General features: G+C 38.7%; 1 protein-coding gene and 1 pseudogene across 1 annotated transcript; both read left to right on the top strand.

Moving 5' to 3' along the window:
• The first annotated feature begins 13,381 nt into the window (after positions 1-13,381).
• Positions 13,382-26,049, top strand: zpd (zona pellucida glycoprotein d). Its single transcript, XM_088341107.1, is given in 11 exon segments — positions 13,382-13,739; positions 13,879-13,930; positions 14,020-14,130; positions 17,440-17,648; positions 17,736-17,893; positions 21,669-21,783; positions 22,735-22,862; positions 24,318-24,501; positions 25,729-25,834; positions 25,906-25,983; positions 25,986-26,049. Coding segments are annotated over 11 exon segments (1,194 nt in total). The 5' UTR covers positions 13,382-13,718; the 3' UTR covers positions 26,018-26,049.
• LOC148363446 (5.8S ribosomal RNA) lies at positions 19,156-19,315 on the top strand (annotated as a pseudogene).
• Positions 26,050-27,701: the final 1,652 nt, after the last annotated feature.

Raw genomic sequence — 27,701 nt, 5'->3', positions numbered from 1 at the left:
ACCCAGAAAAAACTGTGTTCGTCTCACACACACAAGGTTGTGCGGTTGTGAGAAGCTTAATCACCTGGCGACTAGAGTTGTAGATGACATAGGAAAATGCATTACATTTTTATCTCATCACAATATTTTTACTTACTGTGCCATAATGAACAACATTGTAAGGGAGCATTATGGGAAAGAGTTTAGCCCAAACAATATACAACGAGGTACCGTCAGTAAAATAGTGTACATGAACAAAGCACTATAAATTATGTAGCAATTATGGATATTTACTATAGGGCATGCGAAAAATAAAAGCGTTTCCCAGTGGTTCTGTCCGTGGTAATTGTAATGGGAAAAACTTCCTTCAACTGAAAGCTACATATTACTGGGATTTTTACCCAACATATATACAGTGAAGAAAATAAGTATTTGAACACCCTGCTATTTTGCTATTTCTCCCACTTAGAAATCATGGTAAGGTCTGAAATTTTCATTGTAGGTGCATGTCCACTGTGATTCAATCACATTGCATGATTTTTTAACAATGTATTTCTGTGATACAGCTACAAATAAGTATTTGAACACCTGAGAGAATGAATGGTAATATTTAGTACAGTAGCCTTGGTTTGCTATTACAGAGGTCAAACGTTCCCTGTAGTCTTTCACCAGGTTTGCACACACTGCAGGAGGGACCTCGGCCCACTTCTCCACACAGACCTTCTCTGTCAGGTTTTTGCGCTGTTGCTGAGAAACATAGAGTTTGAGCTCTCTCCAAAGATTTTCAATTAGAGTCAGGTCTGGAGACTGGCTGGGCCATGCTAGAACCTTGATAGGCTTCTTACGGAGCCACTCCTTGGTTTTCCTGGCTGTGTGCTTCGTGTCGTTGTCATGTTCGAAGACCCAGCCTTGACCCATCTTGAATGCTCTGAGCGAGGAGGTTTCTTCCAAATCTCACAATACACGGCCCCAGTCATCCTTTTTTTAATGCAGTGCACTTGTTCTGTCCCATGTGCAGAAAAACATCTCCACAGCATGACGCTACCACCCCCATGATTCAGAGTAGGGATGGTGTTCTTCGGATTGTACTCTTCATTCTTATTACACCAAACACCCTTAGTGGAATCATGACCAAAAAGTTCTATTTTGCTCTCATCTGACCACAAAACCTTCTTCCATGACTCTTCTGTATCATCCGAAAGGTCATGTGCAAACTTAAGACGGGCCTCGACATGTGCTGGTTTAAGCAGAGGAAATTTTCGTGCCATGCATGATTTCAAACTATGACGTCTTAGTGTGTTACCTACAGTAAGCTTGGAAACGGTGCTCCCAGCTCTTTTCAGGTCATTGTCCAACTCGTGTCGTGTAGTTCCGGGCTGATTCCTCACCTTTCTTAGAATCATTGAGACCTACGAGGCGATATCTTGCATAGGGCTCCACTCCGATTGAGATTGACAGTCATGTTTAACTTTTTCCATTTTCTAATGATTGCTCCAACAGTGGACCTTTTTTTCACCAAGCCTCTTGGCAATTGCTCTTCGCCATGTTACAAGTTAATGTCTTACTGATTGTATGGGGTGGACAGAGGTGTCTTTATGCAGCTAACCACCTCAAACAGGTGCATCTGATTCAGGATGATACATGGGGGGCAGGTGGATTTTTAATGGATGGACTAACAGGTCTTTTAGGGTCAGAATTCTCGATGATACACAGGTGTTTAAATTATTTGCAGCTGTATCACACAAATACATTGTTAAAAAACTCATGCATTGTGATTTCCGGATTTTTCTTTTTAGTTTATCTCTCACAGTGGACATGCACCTACAAAGAAAATTTCAAACCCCTACATGGTTTTAAGAGGGAGAAATAGCAAAATAGCAGGGTGTTCAAATACTTATTTTCTTCACTATATATACTGGACTGTCTCAGAAAATTAGAATATTGTGATAAAGTTCTTTATTTTCTGTAATGCAATTAAAAAAACAAAAATGTCATACATTCTGGATTCATTACACATCAACTGAACTATTTCAAGCCTTTTATTATTTGAATATTGCTGATTTTGGCTTACAGCTGAAAAAACTCAAAAATCCTATCTCAAAATATTAGAATACTTCCTCAGACCAAGTAAAAAAAATAATTTTATAACAGCAAAACTAAATCAAACATTTGAAAATGTCCATTGATGCACTTAGTACTTGGTTGGGAATCCTTTTGCACGGATTACTGCATCAATCCGGCGTGGCATGGAGGCAATCAGCCTGTGGCATTGCTGAGGTGTTATTGATGCCCAGGATGCTTCGATAGCGGCCTTCAGCTCATTTGCATTTGTAGGTCTGGTGTCTTTCATCTTCTTCTTAACTATACCCCACAAATTCTCGATGGGGTTCAGGTCAGGGGAATTAGCAGGCCAATCAAGGACAGTGATGCCATGGTCAGTGCACCAGTTACTGGTGGTTTTGGCACTGTGGGCAGGTGCCAGATCATGCTGGAAAATGAAATACTCATCTCCATAGAGCTTTTCAGCAGATGGAAGCATGTAGTGCTCTAAAATCTCTTGGTACACAGTTGCATTTACTCTGGACTTGATGAAACACAGTGGACCAACACCAGCAGCTGACATGGCTCCCCAAACCATTGCTGACTGTGGGAACTTCACACTGGATTTCAAGCAACTTGGATTTTGCTCCTCTCCAGCCTTTCTCCAGACTCTGGCGCCTTGACTTCCAAATGAAATGCAAAACTTGCTTTCGTCTGAAAAGAGGACTTTGGACCACTCTGCAACTGTCCAGTGCTTCTTCTCCATAGCCCAAGTCAGACGCTTCTTCCGTTGTCTTGAGTTCAGAAGTGGCTTGACCGTGGGAATACGGCTATTGTAGCCCATTTCCCGGACACGTCTGTGAACTGTGGCTTTTGATACCTGGACTCCAGCTTCAGCCCACTGTCTTTGAAGCTCCCTCAAATTCTGGAAGCGGCTCTTCTTCACAATTTTGTTAAGGCTGCGGTCATCTCTCTTGGTTGTGCAGCGTTTCCGGCCACATTTTTCCCTTCCAACAGACTTTTTGTGGATATGCTTTGAAACTGCACTCTGTGAACAGCCTGCTCTTTGAGAAATTTCTTTTTGTGTCTTACCCTCCTGATGGAGGGTATCAATGATGGTCCTCTGGACAGCAGTCTTCCCCATACTTGTGATTTAGTTTACTGAACCAAGCTGAGTGTTTTTAAGGCTCAGGAAACCTCGTAAGGTGTTTCGAGTTAATTAGATGATTCAGGTGATTAGTTGAATAGCCTACTTGTATACTTTTTCATGATATTCTAATATTTTGAGATAGGATTTTTGAGTTTTCTTAAGCTGTAAGCCAAATTCAGCAATATTCAAATAATAAAAGGCTTGAAATAGTTCAGTTGATGTGTAATGAATCCAGAATGTATGACATTTTTGTTTTTTTAATTGCATTACAGAAAATAAAGAACTTTATCACAATATTCTAATTTTCTGAGACAGTCCAGTATATATAAATTTAAAAAATAATAATATATTGACATTAAAAGCATTTGTAATATTGAACATGATCATACAAAATAATTTATTTTAATCATGTTTATAACAAATTTTAAATTTTGTTTATCCTGTTCTAAATATTGTATAAACACAAAAGATAAAATCATTTCATAAATAAATAGATTTATAAATACCACAGATTGGGATTTTCTGTCACACAGGGGAACCAGTGGTTGACTGCTGCTAGTATTTGAAGTGGAAGGATTTGAAACGGCCAATAATGTTGAACCGGTGGTGTTACTGTTAGTTTCACTGCCGATTTTAAATGCGGATCCGAGTGCATAATTTGATCGCCGGCAAGCTATTTTTGCTTTGTGCTTGTTCATTTTAGCATGATCGATCAGTGCCACACAACCTCGCGTACCATAATTGATCAGATCGACACAGTATAGACACTTTGCTTTCCCTGGAACATCACACTTTGCGATGAACTGGCTCAAAGTCTCTGTAACTTCCTCGATCTTTGCGCCGATTTTAACGTTTACTGTGACAGTCTTCTCCAGCCATGACCACTTAAATTTATTCTTGATTCCTTTATCAATCTCGGAGACAAAAGCCTCGTCTTCTTTTCTTAGTATTTTCATATTTACTTTTTCAAAAACTCATTTCACTGTTTGAAAACACCGGAAGGAGCGCCATGTTTGAGAAAGCCAATGCTCTGAACAAAAGCTCCGCTGATTGGTTATCAGCGAACCTATCGACCAATGGTCTAAATGCTAACTTGGGGTGATGAAACAGTCACGTATCATACCTCACCCCCAAAAAATATTTTCTCATCGAATTTAGACGATTTACGGGAATGACCTTTGGGGTTCAAAAACAGCGGAAATCCGCGGATCCGCGGAAAATTCTGATCCCTGAATACAAACATAAAAAGGAAAATTAACATAAATATGGATAAAATATTTATGATTATGACTACAATAATTATACATCTCCAATTTCCGTTGTCCTGGGAGATGAGTAACAGCCCATATCGTCTAGGTCAGTTTGTCATCTGTCTTGCTTTGTTGTTAGACCTGGAACTAGGTGAAATGGTATAGGACAGTGTGAGGGTAACATTCAGATCAGTGTGGCAATACATTTATTTGTACCGTCTTAACATAACTTTCACTCTAAAAAGGGAAATACGCTCACAAGTGAAAGACTATTTCCAACTTGATGTGAAAAAGGAGGCAGATGAAAACATATGAACATCTAAAAATATATTCTTTAACATAAGTTTGTCACATAGAGTAATTGTCATTATTAGTTGTGATTGCTTCAGCAAGGCACGACTACATTGCTAAGTGCTGTAAGCACAGGGCAATGTAGTTGTGCTTGCGAAGCACAACTTCGCACCTTACACTGTCAGTGATTTATTGGGCTGGCATGCCCAATAAGTCCCCCCACCGAACCAAGTAAAAAATGACAAATACATCTTTCTGAGTTAATAACTTTATGCTAACTCATAATGCTAACAACTCAACGCTACAGGTTCTCTACCAACATCTGCCAGATCAATCACAATCTTACAATTGCCGCGGGAATTGTCTAGTTATATCTATCTTCTTCCGCCGAAGTTTAACGGGGAACTCCTCCCAGAGCTTTTGGAGTAGCCCAACCCGTTTCTGTGCCGGACACTCAGTGTGAACCTCCATTTGTTATCGAGGAGTGGCAAGTCAAGTTCGAATGCTTGAAGGAGCGGAAAGCCCCGGGCCCAGACTTTATTTCACCGCGGCTCCTCAAGTTCTGCGCAGCACAACTCGCCTACGTGTTCACCCTCATCTACAATCCGTCACTCCGCCTTGCCAAAGTTCCAGCAGTATACAAAACGGCTACCGTCGTTCCAGTTCCCAAGTCAAACACCGTCACATGCCTGAATGATCTTCGACCCATAGCACTGACGCCAGTAACCATGAAAGTATTTGAAGGCTTCATCTTACACTATATTAAGTCATTACTACCGATCGGTCTAGATGATTATCAGTTCGCGTATCGTGCAAACAGATGTGAAGATGCGCTGAACATTTGTTTACATAGGGTTTTGGAACACTTGGAGAAAAAGAACTCGCCATCATACCTTCTAAATTATAAGTGAAATTACGTGATGACCTCAGTTTTCCCGTTTCGATTTGTAATTTGATCTTTTGCTCAAACGTCATCAAGTTGTGAAAATTGGTAATCGTACCTTGAAAGATCTCGTTCTAAACACTGGTACCCCACAAGGATGTGTTTTATCACCTTGTCTCTATTCCATATTTACGTATGATTGCAAATCCATTGATGATAACAATCTAGTTGTTAAATTTGCTGACGACACTACTGTTTCTGGTTACATTATGAACAATGATGGGAGCGCATACAGACAGCAGGTGGATAACATCGTGGAATGGTGCAATGGAAATGATTTGATATTGAATTTGGACAAAACCAAAGAAATGATTATTGACTTTCGGACGAAAAACAAAAACCAGAAGGAATTTTTACTTATCAATGGCAAAAGAGTCGAGGAGGCGGAACATTTCAAACTTCTCGGGACTTTTATTTCAGAAGATCTAAGCTGGGCACTTAACTCTGAGAAAATTCTAAAGAAGGCACGCCAAAGAACTTTCTTCCTAAGGAAGTTGAACTCCTACGATGTTCATCAGGAAGTCCTAGTCAAATTTTATCGTGCGATTATTGAAAGTGTTTTAGCAAATTCTATTATTGTTTGGTTTGGTCGAATCACAAAGAAAGATCTGTCGAAGTTCAATTCTGTAATCCGCACAGCGGAAAAGATTGTGGGCACCGGTCTGCCATTCCTGGAATCTATATATAATGATAGAGTTTTGAAACGTACCTTAAATATTCTTAAGGATGAGAGTCATTCTGGTAATGATCATTTTCATCTGTTACTCAGTGGTAGACGCTTGAAGTCATTCAAGGGGACTAAAAGGTTTACAAACAGTTTTTATCAGAGTGCTGTCCGAATTTTTAATAATTGTAAACTATAATTTCTGTTTTTCTTTTTATATTCGGAATGTTGAATGTTGTTAAATTTTAAAATTCTCACTGAGCCAAGACAACGAGACAATTTCCGATGATTTTTATGTGAAGATTATTGGTTGAATAAACTAACAAACAAAAATTAATGTACCAAAAATTCCGGCCCGACCGGGACTCTTGTGGGATGTCTATTTTCAGCGGGGCCCCGGAGACCAAAAAAAGTCCCCATCCGGTCTAATGTATTTTAAGATTCTCCCATCCGGACGAGGGCTTTTCCAGAGGGTAGTCATAGTAAGCAGGGACTGTCCAGGGTGGCTTGAGGGGGGCCGACCCACATTACCATTAACCATGGGGAAACGGTGAATTCCAAAGAGTGGATGCTAGCGAGAGGATGCTAAAAGCTATGTGCGCCGCTAGCAAAGTGTTGTATTAGCGCAAGCTAGCTGTAAACACTGTCGGTGATTTATTGGGCTGGCATATCCATCCATCCATCAATTTTCTGCGCCCCTTATTCTTGCTAGGGTCGCTGGAGCCCATCCCGGCCATCACCAGGCAGTGGTCCTACAGGACTCAATTGCATGCGTTTCTCAGATTTATTGGGCTGGCATAGCCAGCCCAAGTATTAGCGATGAGAGGTTGAAGCTATGCTTACTCATGCTAGCTGTAAAAACTGTTGGTGACGAGTTGGGCTGGCATAGCCAGCCCAAGTATTAGCACAAGCTAGCTGTAAACACTGTCCGCAATGGGTTGGGCTAGCGCAGCCAGCCCAAGTATTAGCACAAGCTAGCTGTAAACACTTTCAACAATGCTAACTTCTTCATGCCAAAAAGTTTTGCTTCATATTGTAACAACTTCATATTTACCAATTATGCTAAATGATTCATGTTAATGAGTTATGCTAATGGCTACATACCAAAAAGTGATGCTAACGGCTAAATGCTAACTTCTTCGTGCTAAATTTTTTTTGTAATGGCAATATTGTAACGATTTCATATTTACAAATTATGCTAATGACCTCATGTTCATGAGATATGCTAAGTTACAGGCTAAAAAGTGATGCTAACGGATGAATGCTAACTGCTTCATGATGAAAAATTATTCTAATGCTAACATACAAATTAAATGAAATGATCTGCATTTATATAGCACTTTTCAAGTCAATGACTTCCCAAAGCGCTTTACATTGTGCTTCACATTTCCCAATAGCGGCCGTGATCTTTGCAGCCATGTAAGGCGCTGTTATTGGGGGTATTGGGGTTTCAGTGTCTTACCCAAGGACACTTCGGCATGAAGCACGGACAAGCCGGGATTCGAACTGGGATCCCTTAATCCTAAAACGATCGCGCTACCTAAATTGAATGGGCTCAATGCATTCCAGATGGGCCAATTCAAATAGAGTAGCCCATTCTATTTGAAGATGTATATTTTAAAAGTTTTTAAAGTGTAATAACAGTGTTATTACCATGAATGGGATTTTTTTGACCTCCACAAGGCATATCCTTTTTGTTAACAGTTATGGGCCGATCTCAAATAAACTTGCCAGTACCGGGGGGTGTGAGGGGGTGGGGGCGGAACCAAGTAAAAAATGACAAATACATCTTTCTGAGTTAATAACTTTATGATAACTCATAATGCTAACAACTCAATGCTATCGGGTCTCTACCAACAATCACAACTCTTACGATTGCCGCGGGAATTGTATAGTTAGTTGTGATTGCTTCAGCAAGGCACAACTACATTGCCAAGTGCTGTAAGCACAGGGCAATGTAGTTGTGCTTGCCCTGTGCTGTAAGCATCAATGAGTATTTCATAAAATGCATGTTTGAGAGATGTGTTTTCCTCCTTCACGTGATGCTAACAGCTTAATGCTAACTTCTTCATGCTAAATTTTTTTGGTAATGGCTATATTTTAACAACTTTATATTTACAAAGTATGCTAATGGATACATGTTGATGAGTTATGGTAGTGGGAACATGCTAAAAAGTGATGCTAACGGCTAAATGCTAACTTCTTCATGCTAAAAATGTTGGTAATGGCAATATTTTAAAGACTTCATATTTACAAATTATGCTAATGGCCTCATGTTGATGAGTTATGCTAATAGGTACATGCTAAAAAGTGATGCTAACGGCTAAATGCTAACTGCTTCATGCTTAAAAATGTTGGTAATGGCTATATTTTAACGAATTCATATTTACAAATTATGCTAATGGACTCTTGTTGATGAGTTATGCTAACAGATACATGCTAAAAAGTGATGTTAACGGCTAAATGATAACTTCTTCATTCTAAAAAATGTTGGTAATGGCAATATTTTAAAGACTTCATATTTACAAATTATGCTAATAATAATAATAATAATAATTTCCTTGTATTGTCATTCTGTGTAACAAAGTACACAGAACGAAATGTCGATTGCACCTGACCCGTTGTAGCGAGCCGATGCAGCCGCAGCCAACGGAGGGCGCCGCCGACCACTTTTTAAGTCTTAGGAATGACTCGGCCGGGGCGCGAACCACCGACCTCCCAGTCTCAAAGCGGGCGCCTTACCATCTAGGCTACTGAGCTGGTATAATGGGCTCATGTTGATGAGTTATGCTAATGGATACATGCTTAAAAGTGACGGTAACAGGTAAATGCAAACTTCTTCATGCTAAAAAATGTTGGTAATGGAAATATTGTAACGACTTCATATTTACAAATTATGCTAATGGGCTCATAATTATGAGTTGTGCTAACTGATACATGCTAAAAAGTGATGCTAACGGCTAAATGCTAACTTCTTCATGCTGAAAAATTGCGAACACGCTAACGACTCAGCAAATTGAATAGGCTCAATGCATTCCAGATGGGCCAATTCAAATAGAATGGCCCATTCCTTTCGAACATGTAAATTTTGAATTTTGTAATGTGTAATAACCGTGTTATTACAATGTTAATACCATTAGACCGCCACAAGGCATATTCTTGTTGCTAACGGTTGTGGGCCCATCTCAAATGAACTTACCGGGGGGTGTGGGGGGCGGAGTCCCCCCACAGAACCAAGTAAAAATGTACAAATACAGCTCTCCCAATTAAAAACTTTATGCTTTATCCCCGTATCATCTTCCAGATCAATCACAATTACAGTTGCCGCGGGAATTGTTTAGTTAGTTGTGCCTTGCTTCAGCAAGGCACAACTACATTGCCAAGTGCTGTAAGTACAGGGCAATGTAGTTGTGCTTGCGAACTATTATAATCCCCCGAGATATGATTAATATTATATCTATCTTTTTCCGCCAAATTTTAACGGGGAACTCCTCCCAGAGCTTTTGGAGTAGCCCAACGATTCATATACCAAAAATTCCGGGCCAATCAGGACTCTCGTGCGACAATACAGATTAGCGATACCAAAAAAAAGAATCAGAATACATCCAGAATACATGGGCCCATACGAATCAATGGGTACCCATGGCAACCAGGGCTCTTTTGAGGGTAGTCGTAGTAATCAGGGACTGTCCAGGGTGGCCCAACCCACATTACCTTTAACCATGGGTAAATAGTGAATTCCAAAGAGTGTATGCTAGCGAGAGGATGCTAACAGCTATGTGCGCCGCTAGCAAAGTGTTGTTCACGCAAGCTAGTTGTAACACTATCGGCAATGCTAACTTCTTCATAGTAAAAAATTTTGGTAATGGAAATATTTTAACAACTTCATATTTACAAATTATGCTAATGGCCTCATGTTAATGAGTTATGCTAACAGATACATTCTAAAAAGTGATGCTAACGGCTAAATGCTAACTTCTTCATGCTAAAAATGTTGGTAATGGCAATATTTTAACGACTTCATATTTACATTGTATGCTGACAGCCTCATGTTAATGAGTCATGCTTTTGGGTGCATGTTAAAATTTTTGGTAATGGCTGTATTTTAACGACTTCATATTTACAAATTATGCAAATGGACTCATGTTGATGAGTTATGCTAATGCGTACATGCTAAAAAGTGATGCTTACGGCTAAATGCTAACTTCTTTTTGCTCAAAAATTTTGGTAATGGCAATATTTTAACGACTTCATATTTACAAATTATGCTAATGGATACATGATGATGAGTTATGCTAAGGGTTACATGCTAAAAAGTGATGCTAACAGCTAAATGATAATTTCTTCATGCAAAAAAAATTTGGTAATGGCAATATTTTAACGAATATTTTAACGACTTCATATTTACAAATTATGCTAATGAACTCATGTTGATAAGTTATGCTAATGGATACATGCTAAAAAGAGATGCTAACGGCTAAATGCTAACTTTTAATGCTAAAAATCTTTAGTAATGGTAATATTTTAACAACTTCATTTTTACAAATTATGCTAATGGTACATGTCGATGAGTTATGCTAATAGTTACATGCTAAAAAGTGATGCTAACGGCTAAATGCTAAATTTTTCCTGCTAAAAATGTTGGTAATGGCAATATTTTAACGACTTCATATTTACATTGTATGCTGATGGCCTCATGTTAATGAGTTATGCTTATGGGTACATGTTAAAAATGTTGGTAATGGCTGTATTTTAACGACTTCATATTTACAAATTATGCAAATGGACTCATGTTGATGAGTTATGCTAATGCATACATGCTAAAAAGTGATGCTTACGGCTAAATGCTAACTTCTTTTTGCTCAAAAATTTTGGTAATGGCAATATTTTGACGACTTCATATTTACAAATTACGCTAGTGGGTACATGTTGATGAGTTATGCTAAGGGTTACATGCTAAAAAGTGATGCTAACAGCTAAAAGCTAACTTCTTCATTCAAAAATCTTTGGTAATGGCAATATTTTAACGACTTCATATTTACAAATTATGCTAATGGGCTCATGTTGATGAGTTATGCTAATAGTTACATGCTAAAAAGTGATGCTAACGGCTGAATGCTAACTTTTTCATGCTAAAAATGTTGGTAATGGCAATATTTTAACGACTTCATATTTACATTGTATGCTGATGGCCTAGTGTTAATGAGTTATGCTTATGGGTACATGTTAAAAAGTGATGCTAACAGCTATATGCTAACTGCTTTATGCTAAAAAGTTTTGGTGATGGTTATATTTTAACAACTTTATATTTACAAACTATGCTAATGGATACATGTTGATGAGTTATGCTAAAGGTTACATGCTAAAAAGTGATGCTAACGGCTAAATGCTAACTGTTTCATGCTAAAAAAAACTGCTAATGGCCACATGCTAACAAATCAGCAAAATGAATAGGCTCAATGCATTCCAGATGGGCCTATTTAAATAAAATGGCTCATTCCTTTCGTACATGTAGATTTTAATTTTTTTAATGTGTAATAACAGTGTTATTACTATGAATGTGTTTTTAGACCTCCACAAGGCATATCCTTGTTGCTAACGGTTGTGGGTCCATCTCAAATGAACTTTCCAGTACCGGGGGGTGTGGGGGGGCGGAGTCCCCCCACAGAACCAAGTAAAAAATGACAGAAATATCTCTCTGAGTTTAAACTATTATGCTAACTCATAATGCTAAAAACCGGGGTTATAGATACATGCCGGGATCATCTTCCAGATCAATCACAACTCTTACAATTGCCGCAGGAATTGTCTAGTTATATCTATCTTCTTAACGGGGAACTCCTCCCAGAGCTTTTGGAGTAGCCCAACGATTCATATACCAAAAATTCCGGCCTGATCAGGTCTCATGTGCGACAATATGGATAAGCGATATGAGTAGCCATGGCAACCAGGGCTTTCCTGAGGGTAGTCATTGTAATCAGGGACCGTCCAAGGTGGCTTGAGGGGGCCCGACCCACATTACCTTTAACCATGGGTAAATGGTGAATTCCAAAGATGACAGATACATTCTATTGGGGTGGCATAGCCAGCCCAAATATTAGCGCAAGCTAGCTGTAAACATTGACGGTGAAAAGGTGAAGCAACTGGAAGCTGTTTTAGCGGCACAGCAGCACTTTTTCTAGAGACCCTGCGAATCTAATGAATATGTTACAAAGGCAAGGTACAAGATTGTGACACTGATCGCCAAACACTGCAAACTGCTTTATGAAACAATTGGACACCACTAGTGTAGGTCAAACACACACAAGTGTAGCGACCCTCTTTCATGCACGACACAAGGTTTCACAATCTCTGGGTTTATTGCCTGCATTCAGTAAACAAAACAATACAAAAGTCAGGGGCCTCTGTTCACGACTGCAATTATCTTCAACGCTTACAAATTCACTTAAGCTACGGCAAGCGCTGAAGCCCATAAAGTGCCAAACGAAAAAAACAGTCGCAGACGCCCATGACTTAACAACTGAATGAGGTACCGGAATATTAATAGTAATACAACAAAAACACAGATTTTGTGAGAATTCAAAAAAACATTCAAAACAATCAAATTTCAACTCTGTTACACCAGCACAAACCTTTTCAGAATGCTAAAGAGTACTGGTTGTCATAGCGCACACACCAAGCACACTTGTTGAAAGCTGCCATATGTTTCGTTCATTTTTTATTATTCAAGCGCGTTTTCAGTAGGAAATAACAACCATAATAGCTACTTTTAGCATGCAGCGTTAATTACCGTACACTTCACTGCACACAATGCGCGATAAACATTTTAAAAATAACCTAATACCCATGTCGAAATAACGATGGGAAAGCGTTTAAACGTGTGGCCATCAAGGAAAACGTTTAAAACACTTAATTATGTTCTTGTCCCGTCAGGTTACTTACGGCCATTAGGATAAAGTTAACCGTCTTCATGATTTTCCCTCTGCTGGGAAAAAAAAGTCTATCAATGGGCTTGACTGAAACGACAGCGAGGGAGGGATTAAACATGTAGCGGGCTGGCTCTTGTGCAGCTCCGCCTTCGTGGTTCTGCCGAGAGTACCCTCTCTGAGGGAGACAATCTATTCAATTTAATAAATAAACACGATTTATAAAAAATTACTACTGGCATGTTCGAATACAAAATTACGTCTGCTTATTTATTTTTTTATAAAATACATGATTACGCGTGTAAAAGTACAAAAGGAGACTAAATTGACGTTTAAAGCCATGACGGGGAGCAGGTGTTTTTAATTCCAGGACGCCCGTTAATGAAGTCGGTGAAAACAGAAGCAAACGAGCCCGTTTAACAAAAAGCTTTAAAACAAAGATTTGTGTGTTATCGCCCCCCAAAATAGTACAACAATGACTTTAAAAGACTTTCAGGTAGGTAAGAGTTTGTCTTTCTCATACCACTTTGTTTGTAAGCTAGACAGACTAATTTACCCGTTTGATGCACTATAATTGACACGAAAAATGGTGACTGGGTGACACATTGATAATAACGATACTTTGACAACATTAGCTGCCCGTTTCCCTCTTGGTGCTCCTTGGTTTTGTGCGCTACCAAGTTACAGGTAGGTCAGCACAAACGTGAATTAAAATGTCAAATTGTTATTGTTGGCGTTCACCAATTAGTATTTTAAAGTGTTATGTGTATGAGCAGGAATCTGTGACGTGGAAACATGCGCCACCAACCCGGAGAGATGTATCCTGTCTAGAGACAAAAGAACATGCAAGTGTGTGGAGGGATTTTATGATGACTACTGTGACAAAAGTAAGCTTATTTTTCCTCACATTCTCAACCCAATGTTTGCACGATACTCAACTTTTGATGCCTAATCAAGCAATTTGGCCTGCTGCTGCCAAACATTCATTCAGGGTCAATTTTGATTTCAAAGATTTGGGGGTGCTGGGAACCCAAAGTAATTGGTTGGTTATAAACATTTTTTTAATTCAAATTGATTAAGTTTCATTCAATGCTACTTCCCATTTGTATACAAGGATTAGACTTTGGTTAGCAAAAAACCATCGCTACGCCATGCCCAGTTCTTACTCATTCATTTATTTCAAACGGTGTTCACACACACACACAGAAGTATGGAACTTATTTGACAATAATGCATTCTATTCAACACTTTATAATTAAAAATAAATTTCCTGCAACCTCTGTTAGATTGACATTCACAGAAAGTGCTAGACGAGCTGTACTGTTCAAATTAAACTGTGGGCTTGTTACTTTAAAAAGTAATTAAAAATAGTTACTATTTATTCCAAAACTTAACTGAGTTAGTAACTGAAATACTTGATACTAAAATCAACTAGTAGCCAGGTAAAGTAACTATTTCTGTTACTTTCAAAAAATGTTATTTATGAAATATATATATATATATAATTTTTTTTTTTTTTTTTTTTTTTTTTTTTTTTTGAGAGCAGATGCAAAACACTGCAGTGACATTTTTGACCCGAGTTTACTTGAAGAGCTGGAATTCTGACTATTTTAGAGAACTATTTATTTATTTATTTATTTTTTTATTATTTTTGGGGGCTTGGCACACTTTCGGGTCCCAAACTGCTCTTCAAGTTTTTGTTTCATTAATCTCTACATTACCAATTGTGTAACATTATGCATAGAATGACTTAAAAAGAAGGGGGGGAAAGGAAAATTAGAGATTAAATAATAAACTTTACTTTTTATACAATCACATTAACACTGAAAAATACAGGAAATATAATTAAAATATTTATAAATCTAAAAAAAAAAAAAAAGCAAAACGATTAACTTTTTTTATGCTCAACAAATTTAAAATCAACATATCCGGACCCCCATAAAAAGTGGCAATTGATTAATCATAAGCTGGTAAAGGCGTCATGGTGAGAAACTGCTGTTGGTTGGTGGATGGCGGATCCCTTTGTTCACTTCCAATAGCCGGCTTATAGACATGTCATACGCAAACAACATGCGTCTGGTGCTGTCAAAACTCTGCTCTCATTTGTCTTTTCTTTTGCCGTATTCGTAATCGCTATAACTATTTGTTGCTATTTTGCATGGTGACATGATCCGATTTACGTGACATGAAACAACTTTAGGGAGCAAAATACCACACAGTCATTGGTGTTCTGCAGCCAAGGTAATTCAATAATTTGGACACTCAGTAATAATAAATGCATTGTAATGGCAGAAAAAGTAATTGGATTACCCCGTTACTGAAAAAATAAGGCTGTTACACAAAAATGTTATTCCAAACACTGCTCATTAACAACAAAGAGTTTTTAACAAGAGAATATTCACAACTGTGTTGCTACAGGTAACGGACTGATATTAGATAGTAGCATGCATACAAATTATATATTACAACAGAAGGGGTAACTGAATTCAATACCAGCACTGGCAAAAAGGACAAATGGAGGTAAGGATAAATACCAAAAATATTAAGGACAAAAAAACATGGCAAGAGAATAGACATGCATCCGACCAAACGAAGACCCTTGCGGTGCATACTTTTACCAAACCGACTGTTCGTAGCGTAGTTTAAACCTGTGAATAAATTTGCGTTGTAAACTTACTGTTCTAGAGTTTTACACCAAGTACAGTCACAGAAAATCCTTCGATTTCAAATTCTAAGTATTTTAAATTCTCAAGCCTCTCAAATGATGTGCTTTCTTGAATTTCAAACATTTTTGACATTTATGGGCAACATTTATGTAAAAGCTTTATTATAATTGACATTGTCCTGAAATTTGAAGGACTTGCACTGCAGAAACGGCTCATGAATAGGAGCAAGATATCCCGGCCTAACACACAGTGCTTGTTTTTGTAATGAAACTAAAGATTTTACTTTATTTTGATAAGGGTTTCTTTACAATATGTCAAGTATGGAAGGACCAAGGTACTGTACAAATTACGTAATCTGTCCTTATCTTGGAATGGTTTTACCTTGTTCAAAAGTGCAAGGCTTTGAGATTTTGCTTAGTCTCTGATGTGGGGATTTCCAAGAAATTATGTAATCACTGATTCCCAGAAATGTATTTTCACTCTTATTCAATTGGTGCATCATCAATCAGAATCGGTAAGTCTAGATTTTGTTTAAAATTGGCAAAAACAATTACTGTGGTCTTATTTGCGTTTAATGATCCATTCACATAGTTTCCTAAGCAGAAAATCTACTTCATTAAAGGAACTCTCCAGACCTTGATTCTGTCTGTTGCTTAATAGACAAAGAGATACAAATAAATAATCACAACATCAAACCAAACGTTCTGATGGATGCAGAAATATTGATGTATGCCTTTATGGTTGACCTTTTAAGCTGATACTTTACAATCATAAAAAAGCCCAAGTCTCCAATATGTGGCCATGCTTTAAGTAGGACTAAAGCATGGCCAATCAGTATAGAGCCAACTTCAAGGTGTTTTGTAAATGTAAGGCCTGGACAACTAGGCACAAAATGACACATCATTGATTGATCTGTTGCGAGTGCTACTGTAATAACATGAGTAACCCAATAGTCTGCTGCTCAAAATACAGGATGAAAGGATTATATTGTTGTCAAAAGTTGATTTTCGTTATGTATTGCCGTATCTCATAACATTGAGCAATGGCCTTTTTGTGTGTTTTCTTTATTTACGGTGAGTTGCATATGGGACTCAATAATTTTGACTCAAAATTGCAACTGTTGCTGTATTTGTTAAATAGTCAATATTTGACCGAAGATCTACTTAAATTTAAAATTTTTGATATTTTGAGGCATTAACAAATTGCTGTCAGATTAATCTAATGCTTGGTTGGCTTTTGTAGCACGGTGTAAAATTGAGCTATATAAAAAGAAAAAGAAAAGCTGCCGCAAATGGGGAGAAAGCCGAAGCTTATCTTGGTCCTGTCGTCCCCTTAACAATGAAAACAATTTTCACAAATTGTAATCAGATTTTATAAAAAAAAAAAAATGAGTATCAAGAATCATATCTTAATTGATTATCAAATCTATTGACACCCCTATTTAATGTATTTTATATCACTGCAACCAAATCTAAGTCTCATATTTATCCCTCCTATTCCATCCTTTGCTAAATTTTGTTTTCAAAACAGATGCACACATCAAAGTCTTGTGTACTAACACGTACATGGGCGTCAGAGCACGGGAAGAGTTCTTCATGTATTACAACACTCCGGTTACGTCTTTGCACCTACCCAATAAATCATGCAAGGCACACAGGGAAGTTATCAACAAAATTCCGTACTACATGATTAAGATAGCAAAGAATGAATACATTGGCTGTGGAGGCAAGTCTCTCAAGGTGCGTCAATGCCGCACAGTCTTAACACTTCCTGTAACATAAAAAAAACCTCCTTGTTCTGATTTTATTTCATATTTGTGTTCATAGAAAAACTTTACTCATGTAACGTACACCTTAAGTCTTCAGTCAGAGCCTTTGGCCATTGGAAACATCATCAGAGATCCAGTCATCAAGCTAGATTTCACATGCATCTTTCCATTCATTAGAACGGTTAGCCTGCCTTTTCCAGTGGAGCCTATTTCCAGGTAAATATGCTGTCACCCCATCTACATGACCCCCTTTTTCACTGACCCAAATTAACATTTGCAAATTATTATCTTAAATCTAAAAGTTTCACTGTTGTTTTCTTAATCAAAGGGAGTGTCCTTTACAGTGTTGGGCATGTTACATTAAAAAGTAATTGGTCTTTGTTACTACTTTTTGGAAGTAACTGAATTACTCCATAGTAAAAGTGATTAGTTAACAGGGAAAGTGACATTTTCATTTCTTTGAAATTAAGTAGTTGCATGTCAATTAGATTTTTCTGAGCAGTATTTGAGTAAGTTGAATAAGCAGACGTGTAGTTGTATTATACAACTTGGTAATATTTATTGACCCTCACCAGCAAAAGATCATACTCTTGAAGTGCAACAATAATAAACGGTAAACACTATAATAAAACTATCAGCAGTAAAGTGAGTTTTATCAATTAAAGATAACTCATCTGAGACAACTGGTCAAGTAGACATAGCCTACTGTACAGTTATCGCGGTTAATGGGGACCAAAACCATCCAAAGTAGCGACGCCCCATCAAAAATGCTTGGAAGAAAAAAAAAAGTTTTATTTTTATTTTATTTTAGTATTTTTTTTTTTTTTTTACACCCAGTTAATGGGGACCAAAACCACCCGCAAAAAGTGAAAATTCGTGAAGTAGCGACGCCCCTTCAAAAATGCTTAAAAAAAATAAAATGTATATATATTTTTAAATTCTATTTTATTATATTTTATTAGACCCGCGAACGTGGAACCGCGAAGTACAGTGGGACTTCGCGGTTCGACGTTCGCGGCTTCAGAGCTTCGCGTTTTTTTTTTTTTTTTTTTTTTTTTTTAAGGGGCGTCGCTACTATGCAGATTTTTCACTTTTTGCGGGAATCCCCCTCGGCCGAGGACCCTAGCGCCGTTCTCGTTTCCCTGCGCGCGGTCTCGGTGTGGCTTCCGCTTCACACCCCCCCCCCCTAACCCCACAGGTCCCCCTAGCTACCCCTTTCCCCCGCGGCCGCCCGCCCGTCCATCGGCCGGAGCCATCGAGGGCCATGTAGAGCCATCGCGGCGGGAGACGCCGGCCTCTGCGCCGAGCGCCCAACCCGCTCAGCTTGTCGTGCGTATCGCGCCCGAAAGTACCCGCGCCGCGGGTTAGGGGCTCGCTCGCGGGAGCGACCGAACGGCACCCGCGGTGCGGCGCAAGTATAAACCATGTCGTGAATTTGTCTCCGATCGTCTTGGGCGGACGTAAAATCCCCCAGCTGTACGACTTAGCGGTGGATCACTCGGCTCGTGCGTCGATGAAGAACGCAGCTAGCTGCGAGAACTAATGTGATTTGCCCACTGCCCGGAGATGATAAGCGGTGCAGATAATGAGATGATTTTATATATATATATATATATATATATGTATGTCTGTATGTATAATTTTTTTTTTTTTGGAAGGTGCGTCGCTACTTCACAGATTTTCACTTATTGCTGGTGGTTTTGGTCCCCATTAACCGAGGTCCCACTGTACTTAAAGTATTTTGTTCACAAATGGTAAATGGTCTGCATTTATATAGCGCTTTTCAAGTCAATGAAGACCTTCTATTGCGCTTTACAACAAAAGTCATCAGTAAAAAATATAAAGTTGCTGTCTAATCCCTCTAAGGTTATGTGCTTAAAAACACAAGAACTATTTCCCCATAATGCCATATTGTTACTGAGCATGCGCTGTGTACCACTAATGTTAACAGTTAACATGTTTAAACCTTGCAAGGCACATGAACGTTGACACTCGTTCACACCAACACACCTTCTCTCAATTTATTCTAAAGTAACGCACCGCTTTTGAACGTCAGTTATGTAATGGCGGGGCAAATGATTACATTACCCAGTTATTGAAAAAATATTGCGGTTACATAACGGCGTTATTTAGAACTGTTATTCACAACATTAATCCTAAAACCATTTTTTTCATGACTACGTTAAGCACTAAATGTATCCACATGTAGTTGCTTGTCTTATACCTAATTCACATTTTCACTGAATTCACATCTCCACTGAATGTTAAGTGTCACATAAACTGTATAATCAACCTGTTGTATTGGTGATGGTGGTCGTTTATTTTTGCAGTGTTTTTTTAACCTTTTGCGAGCCAAAAGCACACATTACTTTTTGACTACTTTTCAACCTGTTTCCTGATAAAATCAGAACATAATTTAAAATAAGCAGAATTATGTGCAAGATTTCAACTTTATTATTTTTGCATTGTAAACTTAACCCTTGGATGCATACATGGGATCAAAAATTACCCCATGTGTTATTGTTCAAGGTCTTAAAGAGGAAAAACGTTTTACTATTGTCATTCCAGGTATTTATCATAAAACATGTTTACTACATGTCGTTAATATTTTTATTTTTTTCCTGCTCTAATTTCAACCCCAATCATAGGAAGAGTACATGTACCGTATTTTTCGCACTACAGTATAAGGCGCACCTAAAAGCCTTTATTTTTTTTTCAAAAGCTGACCATGCGCCTTGTAATACAGTGCGCCTTATTTTGTGGATCAATATTAAGTCGCAAAGTCTTCCAACTAACTTGCAGCCACCAACTAGATTTTCCCCCGAACGCCAAGTAGTCCGCGGTGTATGCTGGGATTTATTTACCGGCGTTTCATTGGCTAACCAATGTGTCAATCATCATTTGAATCGATCACTATTGGCTAAAGTTATTCGGAGGTCAAGGGGCGGATCCTTTTTATCATTTACAGGCTGGCATAGGCTTAAACGGCAAAACAAAGCCTGCAATTGGCCAAAAAGATGAACATGTACAGCACGTGGTTGACGGCATACAGAAAGCATTTTTTACTATTCTGTATTTGTAAATATTTTATTCTCCTGGATTTACTAAACTCACGGATATAAGAGGACCATGGCTGCACATTATTATGAACACAACGACTTCGGTAAGCTACTGCGGCTATATATTATCCCTGTATCTTGTTTCAGACTGAACTCGATGTTTCTGTGATAAGCGGTGCAGATAATGGATGAAATGGAGTGTCTATTTTTAAATTAAACTCAATTCCAAGTGTTTATTGTCATATGCACAGTAAAGTTGCGAGCGGAAAAGAAAATAGAAACTAAGGAATGGTTGGCATTTCTTGAATCCCAAGACTTTAACCTTCCGAATGATGGAACGATGCATTTGAGTGACATAGTACGGACACCGCATCCGCACGTGTCTCGACACGTATTTGCTTCTTTGCAAGCTTTCGGAATGTTAAGGGGTTAATAAGTTTGACTGAACTATCTGACTGTTTTGTCGACGTTCCCATTGTAGCGCCTTATAATCCGGTGCGTCTTATATATGTCAAAAATAGGACCAAAAACTATTTTTTTAGGGGTGCGCCTTATAGTGCGGAAATACGGTACTATTGTAGTGGTGGGTCATGCAGCCAAGGGTTAACGGCTTCGTCTAACAAAATGATACTTTAAATGTATTTCCCTGTACTAGCTCTTGAGCAGATAATTGGTGTATGAAAAGGTACTGTGTTGCCACCACCTGATATGGATGGATGAATGGTTTTTTTTTTTCGTTTCGGGCTTTACACTGGAAGAAGGCAAATGTACTGTACAGTGGTATAGTTTTTGCAAAGATAAAATTGAGCGATTTCCTGCAGCACACTTGTCTCCCCGGCACACTGGATTATTGTGAGATAATTATGTCCAAAAAGACTGCACATGCTCGGCTACCAAATAATGACTTGAGTTGTCCTTGCTCGTGCAAACAGCGAGGCGATGGTGCGTGTTGATGAGCTCGAAGCGACCATTCAGATGATGCTGTACACAGATCACAGCTACACTAAAGCTTTCAGCAGTTCCCCCACAGTCGAATTGGGAGACCAGGTATTTTCCTGTTTGACTATCATTAGTTTTTCCCCTGACATCGCACGTATTGAAGGGTTTACCAGACGCTGTTTGTTGTCACAGGTCACCACTAAATTTGTTGGTTGTTCTTTGGGTTTAAGAGATAGTGTAAAAGTGTAGGTTTAGAAAGGTGAGTTCAAATGGAGACTTAAATATTAGCTCGTATCATAACATTAGTACGTCAATCAAGCGTGTGAGTTTGATTAAGAGAGCATAAAAGGCTTGCTTAAGTAGGAGTTATTAGGTCTTGCATAACATTAATTAGTCAATCTGGCTCTAAAACAGGGATGCCCACACTTCAATTTGCCAGCTCCATTTAAATTAGTTTTAAGTTAAGTCATGATGGTTGTATTGTCATTTTTATTAATTCAAAAAAAAATCAGGGAGTTGGTATTTATTTACCTTTTATACGATTGGCTGCTAAAACTAATTTTATTTCCTGTACTATTGGTTTTTTGTTTAAGTGAGTCATTTTTGGTGTGCTTAAATTTTAAGTTAATAGCAGTAAACTGTTATTGTTTTAATTTATAAAAACTATTCATATTTTTTGCATTAATTCTTAAGCCTATTATGATTTTACAGTAAATCAATATCTGTATCGGGCCTGAAGGACACATTTCAGTCGATCCCTAATCCGAATAAATGCAATGCAAACCCTGGGGATGGCTTGGCCACGCGAAAATTCCTGGCTGATGATGGTGCGTCATTCGCTACCTGAACCAAATCCCAGAGATAGTGTTTTTTTTTCTCTCAATCCGAACCCCCAAACACTTGCTTTTTCTAGCACCGTGGTTGTTTGTACATCAGAACATTTGTTGGTGTAACTTTACTCTGGTTGCCCGGATGTAGATCCTGTGATGGAACCCATCAATTAATCCTGTCTCTATTACTCTGCACTTTAGTTTTTCCTATTCTTTGCCATGTTTGCAGGTGTATGTTGAAATCAGCGTGACCGAGCCTGCAGACTTTTTCCTCCTTCGCATCAATGACTGCTGGGCCACTCAGAGTCAGCAGGCCAATGCTTCGGAGGGGCTGGTTCACAGCCTGCTTTTGAATGGGTTCAACAATCTATCTATCTACCTTGGTCATATCCCTCGAGGAGTGACCGACAGCATGACAAATGCATACAAAAACAAAAAATTAAAAAAGGGAAAAAGTAGCAAAAAGCACACACACTAATGCCCCAAAACCCAAATAAGTTGGGCACCTCGGCACTTGAGTTGGTCAGAGACCTTTTGTCAGCGTGGATGTGGTGAGATGGTGGCCAGAGCACTGATGGATTATGTAGTGGTTAGGCAAGGGATGTTAAGTAGATTGTTGGATGTGCATGTTTACAGATAAGAGTGGTGAATTGATGAAAGATATAACATGAAGAAAAGGTTGGTAAAAGCGGTAATGGAAGCAGCAAAGGAAAGCGAATGGTGTTGAAAGATAGGATAAATGGTCTGCATTTATATAGCACTTTTCAAGTCAAATGAAGACCTCCCAAAGCGCTTTATAATGAAATAAGTTTTCTGGAAAGAAGTGAAAAGAGTAAGAAAGAGCGAGTCTGGAAAGTGAAAGATAAGGACGGTAGATTGCCGGTTAGCGGTAATGCAGTCAGGACGAGATGGGCAAAGTATTTTGAGGAGTTGCTCAATGTGGAGGATGGAAGAGAAGTAGTCAAGCCGATAGGTGGTTTTGAGAGAATGCCTGTGGAAACATGGGAGGTGCAAGAGGCAGTGAAAGAAATGAAGAGGGTGAGGTGCCTGGGTTGGATGGTTGTTCTGCTGAATGCTTGAAAAAAAAGTGACATGGCTGTGATTGACTGGTTAGTACGCTTGTTGAATGTATGCTATCTAAGTGGTGTGGTTCCTGTTGATTGGTGTAGTGCACGTGTGGTGCCATTGAATAAGGGTAAAGGTGATAAGTATGAATGTCGCAATTCGAGAGGTATCAGTTTGTTGTCTGTGCCAGGTAAACGGTATGGAAGAGTCTTGATTAAGAAAGTGAGAGGAAGAACGGATGAGGTGGTGATGGAGGAACAGAGTGGTTTCAGGAAAGGAAGAGGATATGTGGATCAGGTGTTTGCAGTAAGACACGTGTGTGAGAAATATTTTGCGAAAGGTAAGCTGTTTATTTGGCTTTCATGGACTTGGAAAAGGCCTATAAAAAGGTGTTGTGGCAGGCAATGGTAATGTATTAAAAATGTTGGAAGCATTGAAGAGTTTTTATGTGAACAGCATGTGTAAGAGTAGGGAGTGAGATAAGTGAGTGGTCCCTGTGTTGACTGGTGAGACAGGGGTGTGTGATGTCACCATGGCTGTTTAATTTGTACATGGATGCTGTGATGAGATAGGTGAATGCAAGAGGATTTGGCTGAGATGTAGAGATGATGGATAATAGTGGAACGGTGTACCAGGTAAGTCAGTTGTTTGCAGGGTTCAACAATCGATGCATTGAAAGTCACCCTTGCCGTTTCTCGAAAGTTATGAACTCATGCTTCATGTTAATGACTCCCACTCTGTGTCAAGGTGTGCGAACGATGACACAGTTGCCTTCCACAGTCTGAGGGAGGGGGAGCCTGGGATTAATGGCCAGAGCTCCACTATTCACTACAGCTTTGACATGTTCCGCTTCACAGTGGAACCTCACCTCTTCTATCTGCATTGCACAGTGCAGCTCTGTGATCCGGATGATGAAATTGCCTGCACACCTGTGAGTTTACTTTTGTCATTCTTTTAACATCCCAAATTTTAGTTCTGCATGTACGGTGAACCCTCGTTTATCAGGGGGCTACATATAAAAAAGAACCCGCACTAGGCAAAATCCGTGAGGTGGATACCTTATTTTTATTTTTACATTTTTTTTTTCATTTAAATACTTTTTATACACTGAAATCAAATAACTAACCCCTTTTACTGGCTCAAGGATTTATTAAACAAATAAAAGTTGTGTAGACCTATGAATGTTTTTTTTTTTTTTTTTTTTTTTATATATATCAATGTGAACTGAGAGCTTCGAATTGCGAAGAATAAAACCAGCACAACAAGACCTGAAAAGTGTAGTTACTCTCAAAGATGCTTTTCTGGTATTGGTCGACTTAATTTTGAATGCTAGTGCCAAAGTTGAGGGGGCATGACGATCCTCGCAAGTTTTATCTGTTTTGTTATTAATCTGCCGTCTCCTCTAACTGCTAGCTTTAATGCACCAGCTCAAGTTACGTGACACCAAATAGAAATAAAATCCCATTTTCTTGTCAAATATATTTTACACGTACAGTGTAAGTAGTACTTACAATATACTGCTGTGTTGTTTACATCTTTGTACTGGGGTTTCCGAACACATAAGCTACACATCACCATATGATTCTGTCACTTGCAACCTCACTTTGCAATTCCCTCTTCAGAATGGCTTAATGTCATATGCTGGTGGTCTGAATGCGCTGCGTGTGTGTGTGGAATGAATAGGACTGTAGAGATGGAGGGAAGTGGATATGCATGGCCAATGTAATCAAAGCTAATGAGAACGGGGAAAAGAATAAAGACTTGAATCAAACACGAACAAGATTTCCATCTTGTCCCCTGTAGTGTGCAACATAAAGGTGCTTTTAAATATAATTGGGATGATTCTTACAAAATATACCTGCAATTTGATTGTCTTCTTTTTAAGTAACGGAAAACTAAAAACGTTTACTTACTGCGTTACATGTATTCTATTACTTTCAAAGCCTTTACAGTACATTTTGAACAGCAATGTTGTGTATACACACACACACCTAGAAGAGGAGAGACTGTTAAGTCAATGCAAGATGCAAATCATTGAAGTAGCGAGACCGTGAAGAGTAAACTGTTATTGCAAGGGTTTACTGTATGCCTAGGTTATGCAAGTAACTGAGTATGTCTTTGTAAATAATTTCTATATGGGACCGTGTTCTTTTAATAGAACTGCAAATCCATCACAAAGCGTGAAGCAGTACACGTTAGCCCCGCCCAAGGGCTCTTGTCCTATGGACCCATTAGGATCGAAACTCCAGAAAAACCGGTGTCGAGTAAGTCACATTTTTACCTTTGTACTGAGTCCTTTTCCTTTTTAACAAGTTTTTTTGTCCTCTCCTTGCAGATGTAGTGACAACTGTGGTGCTCCCTGTTGCTGGAGTCTGGGCTGTTGGCTTCATCCTCACCCTCTTCATTGCAGTGGCACGAGGAAAATTGCATTAACTGAGCAGCTATGATCTTTTCAATAAAATGTAAAAAAGTTGTTTTCTCCTGCTTAAGCAATTTGTGACTCGGTAATCCTTAGGTTAATTTGATTATCAAATAGAATACTGATGATAGAGTTCAAGTATCAGTGTAATTTGTGCATATGAATACTATGCTTGTTAGTTCCCATGTATACAGTATAGTTACTTATCCTGGTACTAAGTGCAGGCTGTAACTTCTTGCCCAATGTGAGCTGGAGAAAGGGTTTTTCAAAAAAATGTTTGATTCTTGTTATTGTGGATTTTAACTTATTGCCTGAAATGAAATTAAACCCAAATTAATTCCCCAAAAGCTTTTGGGCTCAGTCTAGACCAGGGGTCGGGATTTGTGAACCTGTTCAACTTTTAATATTTTACTTTATGCAGGGCTAAGTTTCACATGCGAAAGAGATAAATTACTGTTATGACAAAATTTTGCCTACAGTTTAGTCGAGGTGTTACACCGACAGACTCCTGTTCCTTGAGACTCTTATGATAAGCCACAGAAACAAGGTTTAATACTTAAACGTATGACCTAGAACCTCTAGCAAACACTCTAGAGCACAGGTGTCAAAGAGGCGGCCCGCGGGCCACATCAGGCCCGCTAAGGGATTAAATCCGGCCCGCGAGACAACACTCAGAGAAGCGCAAGCTGCAGGTTGAAATATCTCAACTTGATGTTGCCAAGGCCAGGTGCCTCTCACAAAGACACTGTACTTGTATTTATTTATCTCTCTCTCTTTCTTTTCCACCCCTTTTGTCCCACTCTGTCCCTGTCTTTTTCACTCCGTGTCTTTTTACCTCTTTTTCTCTTCTTTTGTTGCTCTTTGTCTCTTTCCCTCTCTGTCTTTTGACCTCTTTTGCTCTAACTTTCGGTTTTTCCTTTTCTCTTTTCTCTTTTTTCATACACTTCCACTTTCTTTTATCCTTTCTCTCCTTCTGTCTTTCTATTTCTATTTGGATTTCTTTCTTCCTCTCCCTTTCTTTCCCCCCTCTCTCACAATTTTTTATCTTTTGTTTCTTATGCTCTCTCCCTCTCTTTCTTTGTTCTGCCCTCTCTCTCCTTTTTCTTCCCTCCCTCTTTCTCTTATTTCTTTATCTCTATTTTTCTTTCTCTTTAATGTACTAGTCCGGCCCCCGACAGAATGTTTGTTCTATCGTGTGGCCCCTGAGTTAAAATTAGTTTGACACCACTGCTCTAGAGCAATTGTGCTTGGGTGAGCAGTAGCAACGGGGTTGCTGTACACCGGACGTGCATTCTTTCTCCTTTGCCCAGTCTGCACTGAAGATGAATGCATTTATCGATTGCAATATATTGTGACATTATTAGAAAGTAGCTTTGTTTCTGCCCCATTTTTAAACCATTATCTAGGATAAAAATGACAATCAAAACTAAGCCTCAACCCTCTTAAAGTAAATATAAGTGGGAGTGTAATTTAAAGTGGTATTTTTATATTTGTGACAGATTACGTCATAAATTTTATCACATCTAATGTCACAGTGAAATAAAATGCACTGAATAAGATTTTGTCTGGAAAGAGGTTAGTTTGTATTTCGTCTTATGTGGTGTGGCTATGCCAAAAAAATGCTTTTATGGCTTATTGCGTCAAAAGTTCATGCCTTAGCATATTTTTAGCAAGAATTGGCGAGCGACAGATGGGTTTCTGGCCACCCATCA

Source organism: Urocampus carinirostris, chromosome 7 (assembly GCF_059441175.1).
Source record: "Urocampus carinirostris isolate Australia breed hairy pipefish chromosome 7, RoL_Ucar_1.0, whole genome shotgun sequence".
NCBI lineage: Eukaryota > Metazoa > Chordata > Actinopteri > Syngnathiformes > Syngnathidae > Urocampus > Urocampus carinirostris.
Note: the sequence above shows the minus strand (reverse complement) of the source record. Positions and strands in the feature narration are given on the sequence as shown.